Here is an 11,365-nt window from a genome sequence, read left to right on the forward strand (position 1 = left end):
GATAAGATGACATAAAACGAGCGAAAGTGTCGAAAGTGTCATCAAGGTGATTAATAATTGAGATTTCTAAATCGAACAGCACAAGTTATGTGACTTAGCGGGGATGAAAGCTACTAAAAGCTACTGAAACATAAATAAAACCTAAATTCAACCATCAAGGTAAGGTAAGGGTTCTATGTGGCAAAGAAATCAATAAGAAGGAAGCGCTAACATCAATGTAGAATCAATGTCCCATAATAAGCAAACAAGGAGAAATGCAGGAAGTATATACGCGCCCATAATGGAGCTAACAATTCCAATTTGATCGTATAATGAATTAAGTAAATCAATTGAAGTGACCGTCGGCTGAAGGGCACGATGCTCATCAAAATCCACATCCGAGCCACCGCAAACATGCATTTGGTAACTGAGCAAACAATACAGCAGAGCACAAGAGAGTGAACAGATTATAAGATAGGATTATTAATTATAGCGATCACTAACTAAAGACGGACGTGAGGACGAGGACAGGGTAGGCGGACATAGCATCCACCACTCGCCACGCCCCCTCCCCCCACCACCGCTTGAAGCCAGTGCGGGAGCCAATGTCGTGCCGAGAAGAAACGACGTCGCAGCACTAGCTCATTCTGCCAACTAGACGGTTCATAACCCGTCGAACTGCCGTCGAAGCACATTGATCAACTTCCTGGACAGAATTTTGCCTCGAAACTCTTCAAGTGAGTACACAGAAGGTATGTATCAATTGCCAGCTAATCGCCAGCGATAAATCCTCCAACCCCAGTTAGTAGAAATCACACCTGCTGCACCTCCAATGAACTACCGTATTCCATCCCAACAAGATTTAAAATTTGACAAAATCCAAATTTCATCCCGCTCGCGTGCCATACAGGAATCACATAGAAATCTATCGCGAAAAGAAGGAACCAGAGAGAAGAAAAGGCAGGAGAGGGCGAAGGCGCACAGAAAGTAGAAAAGAAAAAAGGGGGGGCCCTATTACAGTCGACAGGTAAGCCAATGAACTGCTCAAAATTAACATAAATCATATATCATAAATCATATATCGACTAGACACCGTTCATGTAACAAGTTAGCACAAGCGTAGAGAAACAACAAACTAAAATCATAATTTAATTGACAGAAAACAGCAATGTCCGCCTTCACTGTGCTGCAAGCGAACCTGAACCACTGCCGCGCAGCACAGGACATCCTATGGCAAGCCGCACACGACTACCGTGCCGACATTGTAGTGATCAGTGAGCCACATCGCCCCCGGCCAGAATGGCACACAGACCCAAGCGGGACGCTGAGCATGTGGTGCGTGCAGCGAACACCACCGACCGCCGAGCTGGGCATGATACGCAAAATACATACCTCCGACGGTTGCATCGGTCTAGAAACTCGCGATTTCGTTATATTCGGTTGCTATTTTTCCCCCTCCCTAACCATGGCCACATATGAAGGCCAATTAGATGGTTTAGCAGCTGGAGTCGCGTCTTCAACGAAGCCCGTGATAATATCCGGAGATTTCAACGCGCGTTCAGTACAATGGGGTTCAGATCGCACCGATGCGCGCGGATACCGGCTACTTCGCGTCTGTGAGCAATCGGGTCTGATACCCGTGAATAGCAAGGGAGGTCCCTCGTTCGTCCGAAACCATCAGCAATCGCGAATCGATGCAGTAGCGTGCAGTCATGCCCTAAGATCCCGTCTAAAGAGCTCGTTCGTATCCACGAAATACACCGGCTCTGATCACAATTACCTGGTGCATCGCTTTTCCGCAACAGACACTTTCGAGTCTTCATCAATGAATTCCATGTGGAATACATCGTACAACCCCCCCGATAAAGAAGCATGGGCTTCGATAATTAAAAACAACCTATCTCTACCGCCGGAAACTGACGCCTGGGTTCGGGAACTACCCATTCACGTATTCGAGGACACCGCCAGTATAGACACCGCCATAGCAGAGCTAGAATCCTGGTATGAATCGGCACGTATACCAAGGTCCCACAACTCCGCCCGGAAGCGAAAATACGTAGCCTGGTGGACCAAGGAAATATCGAGACTTAGATTAAACGCGGCGCGATCGCGTGCAAAATGGCGGCGTGCAGCCTTAAATATGTCGAAGAATAACCGCAACGTATCAGTCGATTCTCAACACCCTTTACGTCAGCTAATGGTATCCGATCGCCGCGCGCTGATTAAGGCTATTCGACAAAGCAAGGATGCCTCATGGTCCGGGATGATAGACGAAATAGCCCGTTATCCGTGGGGAAAACCTTATAAGGCAGTGATGAACCGTCTGAAAGGAAGATCTCCCTTGCTGCGCCTAAATGAAACCGAGTTTAAAACAGCCGTGTCCCAGTTGTTCGTGACCGAACCTCCTGTGACCACTGCCGGGTCAGCCCCTGTGCCTGACGTCACGAACCCTACCCCTGCCCCTCGAAACCGATCGGCCAGTCCACAGCCCGGGCCCAGTTGCACCACCCCGAGCCGATCAACCTCAATAGGGCCTGCCGCTCCACCCTCAGTGAATCGACCGATAACAAATAGTACAAGTCCTACCCCATCGTTTACAGAACCGATTTGTAGAGTAGCCCCAGAGGATCCGCGTATTCCCTACCCATTCAGCACACGTGATGCCGTAGCAGCTCTTGCCAAGGTATCGGGAGGAAAAGCACCCGGTCGCGACGGAATAACCGGAGAGGCCCTCCGTCCCATAATGAGGCTAGCCCCTGAATGGATACGCGACCTATTTAACGCGTGTTACCGCCTTGGTTATTTCCCGAACTCATGGAAGGTTGGCCGCTTGGTTCTTATACCTAAACCCGGAAAACCCTTCAGCTCTTATTCCGACCTACGTCCCCTCTGCATGTTGTCAAACCTAGGCAAAGGTTTTGAATACGCCCTACGCGAACTTTTGGAAGAGGCCGTCCAGAATTCGGGAGATCTATCCCCTTGGCAATTTGGTTTTCGCAAAAAGCGATCCACCATGCAGGCCATGAAAGTTGTAATCTCTGAGTGGAATCGTGCCCGTAGCTATGGGAACCACTGTCTATTAATTGGTCTAGATGTGAAGAACGCATTCAATACTGTCCGTTGGGAAAATATAATATTGGCAGCGCAGCGTCGCCACTTCCCTCCCCATCTGATAGCAATGCTGCAGAACTACCTCAATAGCCGATTCATAGGTACCACCATGCCTGACGGCACGTGGATAGAGCAAGAAGTGTTTGCCGGAGTTCCACAGGGATCGGTGCTAGGACCGTTCCTGTGGAATTTGGCATATGACTCGATACTAGAGGTTGTATTACCTCGCAATGCAATGACCATCGCGTTCGCGGATGACCTTGCCCTGATCATTTTAGCAGCGTTATCCCAGATACGCGAAATAGCCGAGGAAGCTCTTCGTCGGCTCAGTGTGTGGTATCTCCAAAACGGGCTGACCCTAGCGACCCACAAAACCGAGGCAATCCTCCTGACAGGTCGCAGAATACCCGCCGGTCTGATTTTGCAACACGAAACGTCCGTGATAAGGACCATTACCTCAATGCGATACCTAGGCGTGCTGTTCAATAACAATCGAACCTTCCGTAGCCATATAGTAAAGGTAACCGACAAAGCCACTAAAGTAGCCCAGCATTTATCCTGGCTCCTGCCTAACGTGCGCGGAGGAGGATACGGCCCCCGCATGCTATACTATCGTGTTATGGAGTCGATCGTCCTATACGCCGCACCGGTGTGGCACGAGGCCATGAGATATAAGAACATGATACGCCTTCTCCTCCCAACCCAAAAACTCGGCCTGATACGTATCGCCCGGTCTTATCGAACCGTATCGCACGATGCCCTTACCGTCCTAACCGGCTGTCCTCCCTGGCATCTAGTAGTCCACGCACGCCAAAGGCTGTTTAGCTTTGAAGCCGAGACCATAGATGAACATAGCGAGTACGTAGAAGCCGTGAGAAGAGAGACTTATACCATTTGGCAACACCACTGGGACAATACCCGCAATGGCGCATGGACTCGCCGCTTGATCCCCAACATAGAGGAGTGGGCAAAAAGGAGGGGACCGCTATATTTAAACTATTACTTAACCCAAGTTTTAACAAACCATGGGTGCTTCTCATCCTATCTTTATAGAATAAAACGTAGCAGCACCCCAAACTGTTGGTTTTGCAATCCCCCCGTAGTTGACGATGCCGAACACACCGTGTTTCACTGCGAACGGTGGACCGCTGAACGTGCGCGCGTAATCATGGAGGTAGGAGTATTGTATCCGGAGACCTTAGTAGATTGTATTTTTGACGAAAACCGACGCACCCCGTTATTAACATACTTAGCCGAAATACTGAAGAAGAAGGAGAGTATAGAACGCGCTCGAGAGCGTGGCCACCTCGTACCACCCCGGCGCAGGGTACGCCGCAGACAAGTATAACCCCATCCTAACCAACCCCTAACATTCATTAAATTCACCCTTACCATGAACATGGTAGTTCGTAACCAAGATAAGGAGAACAGCCCCTTTAAAATTAATGTCTAGTATCCACCCCTAAATTTCACTAGCCCCACAATGTACTGAAAAGTACTACCCGCAGTCAAAATGTAGAAGGCGAGATAAACTGTGGCTGAGAAAAAAAAAAAAATTTCAATAAATATCTTTACAACATTATTCAATCTGTCGGAATCATTTAAAGACTCCCGAGCTTCATTCCAAATCCGCAATCCAGCACCCCGTTCAACTAGCATACACATTGGGCGAGCCGGCTGTCTTGAAGACAAGAAGAAAACCCTTCCCAAGGAGGAAGGTCAGGTAAGTAAGGGTAAGTTAGATAACGCAAGTAGATTAAAGTAAGTTAACAATTAATTAAATTAAATTAAATTCACTAAGATTAAGTAATGTAACAAGAATATCATGAGATGTATATACCTGACCTGAAGTCATGCAGGCTTAGCCTGTACCAGAACAACTCAAGCCAGGGTAGGCGGCCATGAAAGAACAAGTGCAATAGCAGGAAAACCTGAAGGATAGCCAATACCAGAGAGAGAGGCCCTGAGGTACCAGAATAATCAGCAAGACGAACGAGCAAAGGCACTCATACATCAAAGCAGAGAAGTATTCAAAACCCAATGTAGCATAGTGAATTACTCAAATTACATTAAGAGAACAATAGTCCACGCCAATCAATCACGGTAGGTAAGCGGAGGATGAAAGCTATGCCTAGGGGGGGGGGGGGGGGGGGGGTATATAACCAGTGCCGCATCACTGAGCGAGCCTCATCAGAATACGACAAGCAGTTCAATGTGCCAGCCTATAAAGCTGTCCATAAATATACTCCCAGAGAAATTATTAGAAATCCACGTAGGTAATAGCGAATACGATAGCTACGCAATTTAAAAAAAAAAAAAAAAAAAAAAAGAAAAAAAAAAAAAGGGGGGGGAGAAACCCATGGTTAACCGAAACAAAGTACAAGCACCATGGTGCTGGTGATAACATTACCTCGTTGGTTAAAACACCAATGCTTTATTGCTAGCAAATACAGCTCCCAACCCTCGAGAGCTAAGCACCTTAATTACAGCACGTCTCCGTCCGGGCAAGGCACATGAATTTAAAGCAAGATCCGGGCGGCCTAGCAAGTAACGGAATGGCAGAATCATATAAACCCAGTATAAGCAGCATGTGGTACTAACAGTAAAGGGAAATTCCATCAACAAAAGGGGTGAGTAGATATCTCATGCGCATAATAATTTAGGCAAGACACCCACAGTAGGCAAAATCAATAGTATGTTAATGTTAATAAGCAGATGTATTAGTGAAACAGAAGTGATTGTGGACCATAAACGAAATTTAACGAGGAAGGAATGCATTAGACTTAGGTAAATGAATCTCATAGGAGTAATTCATATATATATTTACGTAGTCACGGTAACACCTAAAGAGTAATAATGATAAATGAGAGGATGATAAGATGACGAAATAACACAATGACAGTGATACCCGATAGTAACGATAAACCAGATACGCAGTACATAATGTAATACAGTAATAGTGGTATAATATATTATGATATAGTGAATGTATGTAATATAATATAAAGTATAATATAATATAATAAAGTGAGTAAATCGCAATACATAATGTAATACAATAATAGTGGTATGATATATTATGATATAGTGAATGTATGTAATATAATATAAAGTGTGATATAATAAAAATGAATAAATGAGATAAACTGAACGCAATGAAATACAACAGAATAATATGTACTATATAAAATATAAGTATAAAATAGAATAAAACAGACCGACATCGCAACAACAGCAAAACACAGCAATATAATGTAGATGTAACCAAGTGGCATCGTATAACATTAGTAAATATGCAAGTGATCATTAACTAGTCCTATGTTTAGTATTTAATATGAAAGATACGCAATATAAGATACAGAAGGCAGAAGGGAATGTAAAAACAGAATAAGGCACAATAAAATGAAGGAAAAATAAAAGAAATAAAATAGAATAAAATAGATAAGATACATAGAATCAAAAAATATGCACTTGCACCACCAACCAAACCAGTTGGCCCCTCCCAGCCATTGACAATCGACTTTCGACAATAGCAATCATCATTCATTCATTCATCGAATCGACCTTGCGGCGCGTCGCCGTTGCCGCCGGGATGCTCCCCAAGGACCGCTCTGCCTTCCGACTGCTGTGTTATCGTACCTGGAGCCCCCGGAGACCGAAGGAGTCGCAGGGGTCGCAGGAATTCCACCGTAGCAACAGCCCTCGTCAGTATCAGTGATAATATCAGCGTTATTATCGTTACCATAATCATTCCTTTTCCCTGACGACTCCTCATAACACCGTCTGATACGCACGGCACTCCATCCAATCCGCAGCCCTTTCAAATCAAGAACTCGCTGTGCGAGGGCCTCTTCACATAAAAATTTGACTCGAATTCTACCATCACGATCAAGCCCAGCGTTCAAAAGTCGTATGACAGAGCAGTCATCGTCTCTGACGCCTACCGCGTTTCTAACGACGGACAATACCTCCTCCGTTTCCATCGTCGGATCAATTTCAAAAATTTCCATTGCAACGAATCTATGTTTAAAGGAAGCTTTCCAGCAACGTCCAAGCCTTGTTTCGATCCTGCTGATGAATTCCGATGCAAGATGCCTCTTGCCAGGTGCGAAGGTAAATAAAATCGCTCCGTCCTTGGCCCGACAGATACCCTCTACGCTATTTTCTCCAATGCAGGTGCCGACGTTATTCTTGATTGTACGCACCGTCTCGACGTAGCCATGACCGACACCCTTATCCCTGCGCGTGACCCGCACCACTGTCTTGCGCCCCGCATCCCCAGATTGTTCAGCAATTTTATGGGGCTCACCCACCTGTACAGGCCGTACAGGCTCAGCCCCAACAACCTTATTATTTCCGCTTTCTCTTTCACTTTCAATCGTATTCACACTATCCCGCCGAATAACATTAACGTTAGCCACATTATCGCCCGCATTATCACCCATTACCCCTTCCTTGATCACATTATGAATACTAATATTAACATTCCCGTCAATTTCGCCGGTATTAGCGCAATTAATAATATTATCGCTGTTATTATTATTGTTGTCATTTTTATTGCTATTCCTATTCCTGTTCCCATTATTTCCCCTACCATTGTCATCGTGTTCATTGTTTCTAATTTTAATTTTATTTTTATTTTTATCGCCCTCCTTATCATGAGCGTGGCCGCACTCCCGACCACGACCACCAACCAAAGCACCCGCCGCACTCACAACTGATTCAACTGCAAGCAGTTTGGCACTCGCACCGTCTCCAGAGCTCGAGGGTCTATTTCCTCGCAACGAAGACATGTCGAAATCATCCTCGAAGTCATCGTCCAGGATCTCAATGTAGTGAACAGGGCTGAGGCCGGCCGCCGAGGTCGAAGGAGCGGCCGGGTTCACCGCGGGTCTCGGGGCCATGGAAGTCCTAGATCCCAAGGTCCCTGAACCTCCAGAAATCAGAGCAGCTCCGGGCCTATTAGTCGCTGTAGACACCCGCACAGACGAGGACACTGATGTCGTCGCAGATGACGATGGCGACGCCGTAGCCCCGATCACCGAGCATTCTGACAGAGTCTTGAGCCTTCTTAATGTAGACAAGGATAACCTTGGCTGTTGTTGTTGTTGTTGTTGTTGTTGCTGTTTTTGTTTCCCTTTTAATCCAACTAGATTGCTCAAACGATTTCCTGCTAGGGCGGGTGTGACACCACGGACAGGTGCGATGCTCCGAGCAGCAGCCCCCTCAGCGCGTGGAGGGCGCAGCACATCACACCTTGTGATGACCGGGCCAAGGATTCTTCCCTTTTTCTTTCCCGGGCCGATAGCGGGTGGACCAGGAGAAGCCGAGGCCGTCGTCGAGAGAATTACAGTAGGAGGAGTAAGAATAATATCACGTGGAGGGGCATCGTGGACCTCTTTATTTTCTCCTTTGTTTACTACGTTGCCTCCAATACCGGTGGCCCTGTGTTTCTTAGTCTCCCCTGCGCCTCTATTATTCCCTTTATCGGTGCCTTTGTTGGCACGAGAGTCGGGCCGAGAAGACATGGGCAAAGGAGCCGGTGACCCATTCCCTTTCCGGATGCCCGGGTCACTGCCACTACCAGATTCTGACCATTCAATGTCAAAAATCTCGTTAAGTCCTTCGACCAGGTTCACTTCGTTCACTCTGTCATCCCCTGAACTTGCCATATTGATTAAAGATCGGCAGCGTAAACCGAACAACGAGCTAATTAATCAATAAATTGAGCAGTATAACCGCACGACCTGCTAATACCTAGTACACCCACAGTGCGTAAAAGAATAGTCACACAGTCGCGCAAGTCCAGCACAGCTGCGGAGTGAGATGACCGAGTAGAATATAGGATATAAAATAGCCTAATGTCAAATGTCAAAACGTCAAAATGCAATGTCAACGCCAATTGATGCCGGTACCGAATAATGGCAAAATAATGGCGAAGTTGGATCAAGCGGCAAACCCTGAGCAGAAAACACCCACAACACACGCAATGTCTAGTAATTTCTTGAGCAGGCCAGCTGATTACAGCACTTGGGAGGTAAGCGTGCACCCCTAAAACCCGCATGCACAAAAACGCACGAAACCCGTTATATGTCCGTTTAAGCAACTACCATTAGTAACCCGTTACAGCAGTATCGATACGCGGCGCAGCCTTTCAACTTATCGACTACGCATCCGGCCATGAGTACGCCGGATCAAGACCGGAGTCCTCCCCACCCCGAGGCATCAATAGGCCGTGTGAGCGCAACTCCCCTCCCGATTCCATGTCACCGCCCACCTCCCACCGCTCACGGTATCCACCGCCTGCGAGTAAGCCCAGCCAAAGCACAGCTCAAGCCCCCACCTCGCGAACCATATATCAATCCCCTATCATAACCGTAGGTAGCCGGTCCGGCACCCTAGTACCGACAAAGGCATTTAAATAAGTAAATATAGTAACTCAGCAAATAGTGAATGAATGTACCGGCCAAGCAATCAATAAGGCGAAAAGCAGACGTAATTAAGATTAGAATGTGATTAAAGTGTAATTAAATGTAACAGTTAAGATCAGAATTGTAGTAGGTCGAGAGATAACAAGGAACGAGAACAGCAACATCAATTCAGAGCAAGAATCATCCGATCGGCTTCAAATCAGAGTGCGATAATCAAAACCAAGGTAGAAATCGGGCAGGAGCCGAAATCGAAGTTGAGATCAAGACCGAATCGAATCAGACCGGATCAGAGTGCCAACGAGATGCAACACCCCGAGTCCATCAAAACTGGTGCGAATTACTGTCCAATGAAGACAGCTGTCCAATGAAGACAGCTAGCCTGCTAAGGGATGGCAGAACAAGATTAAATTAAGGCAAGGTGGGGAGGGGGGGGAGAAGAAGAGAACCAGCAAGAAGGTTAGTGCCACGCAGGACAAGCGAATCATATCAATAGGAGGAGAAAACGCAAAGACAGAGGCAGAACGCAGAGCAAACCAGCGCATCATGACCGCGTACAGTACAAGCGCGCAAGCTGCATCACGCCACAGCTAGAAACAACACTGCGATAGCCCACAGAAAACATAGGGAAAATAGCATAAAACCGCTGGATTAAAATAGACTAGTCCAGATGTAGCCAAATTAAATTAACTAAGTAGTTGAATGAGAATTTAAATGAATAAATAAAATAGATAAGATAAATAAAATAAATAAGAAGACAAAATGAACTAAAATAGGGTAAATGAAAGGAGAGTCAGAGTAAGAATTGAACAGGGATAGGCCAGAATCGTTATCAGAATCAACCAGAACAAGATCAAAGCCACAGTCAGATTCAAGATCAACCGAGATCAAGATCAAGATAAAGTCAAAACCAGAATCAATATCAAAATCGAGATTGAAGCCAGATTGAAATCAGAATTGAAGCCATAGTTCATCCCGGAAGCGAGATCAGGATTGAAATCACAATCGGAGTCGGGATGGAAACCGAGATCGCGATCAGCACGGGGAGCAACCAAATCCATAATCAGATAAATTCAGATAAGATAAATGAGTATCAGAATAGAACAGAGTCCGATCAACTCGATTGAAATAAATTGAATCAATATAGTGATTAGAGTAGTTCAATGTAGGTAAAGTCTGACCAACAGGGGAGCCGAGGCAGAATCATAAGTCGTAATCAGAATTAGGATCGAAGGAAAGTCAAATAAGCAGTACAACACGAATGCTCGGTCACACGAGAATAGCTAGTCAAGTTGCAAACATAAATCATTAGCTAACACATAGTATAAAAGTCAGGAGCGCGGAAGCATGAGAGCGAGGCGATAAACACCGAATCCTGGAATAGGATTAGGATTCCAAATCTTAGCACTTCCAACCCCTAAATCTAATTTAACCACGGAATTTGGATACTGGGATTCAATTTCCAAATTCAGGGTCATAAACGCTAGGGTTCCGACCTGAACGTTGAGACATTAGATGGGACTGGATAACCTGGGTAAACCGGATTGTTGAATACGTAATTACTATCTCATAGTACAAAATAAATAGACACAATAAAATAAACAATCAAAATAAAATAAAATAATAAGCAGATAAACGCGACAGGCCAAAAATATAGAGTGGTGGCCAGATAATTGTAATGGGTTATGGGTCGTAGCTAATAGAGTAATCAAGTCAAGGTTGTCATTAAGACAACGAGATGCAATCTTAAGCAATTAAATAAGAATCAAAATAAAGTAAAATAATTAGGATCAAGATCAAGTCAGGGTCAAGGTCAAACTCGAAACTGATGCATCAGAGTCCCAATT

The 11,365-nt window shown here is 45.6% G+C and overlaps 1 protein-coding gene across 1 annotated transcript; it reads left to right on the top strand.

Moving 5' to 3' along the window:
- Positions 1-570: 570 nt before the first annotated feature.
- On the top strand, positions 571-6,404 carry LOC143306827 (uncharacterized). The gene is made up of 4 exons (XM_076693113.1): positions 571-731; positions 890-1,006; positions 1,139-3,610; positions 6,297-6,404. The coding sequence occupies exons 3-4, from the start codon at positions 1,148-1,150 to the stop codon at positions 6,402-6,404; spliced, it is 2,571 nt and encodes an 856-aa protein (XP_076549228.1). The 5' UTR covers positions 571-731; positions 890-1,006; positions 1,139-1,147.
- Positions 6,405-11,365: the final 4,961 nt, after the last annotated feature.

Source organism: Osmia lignaria, unplaced genomic scaffold (genome assembly GCF_051020975.1).
Source record: "Osmia lignaria lignaria isolate PbOS001 unplaced genomic scaffold, iyOsmLign1 scaffold0038, whole genome shotgun sequence".
Taxonomy (NCBI): domain Eukaryota; kingdom Metazoa; phylum Arthropoda; class Insecta; order Hymenoptera; family Megachilidae; genus Osmia; species Osmia lignaria.

Excerpts from the sequence above, each read along its gene's own strand:
- LOC143306827 (XM_076693113.1), top strand. The coding sequence starts at position 1,148 with ATGTCCGCCTTCACTGTGCTGCAAGCGAACCTGAACCACTGCCGCGCA. Across the intron at positions 3,611-6,296 it reads TCCGTAGCCATATAGTAAAG|AATAAAACAGACCGACATCG; the intron begins GTAACCGACAAA and ends AGTATAAAATAG.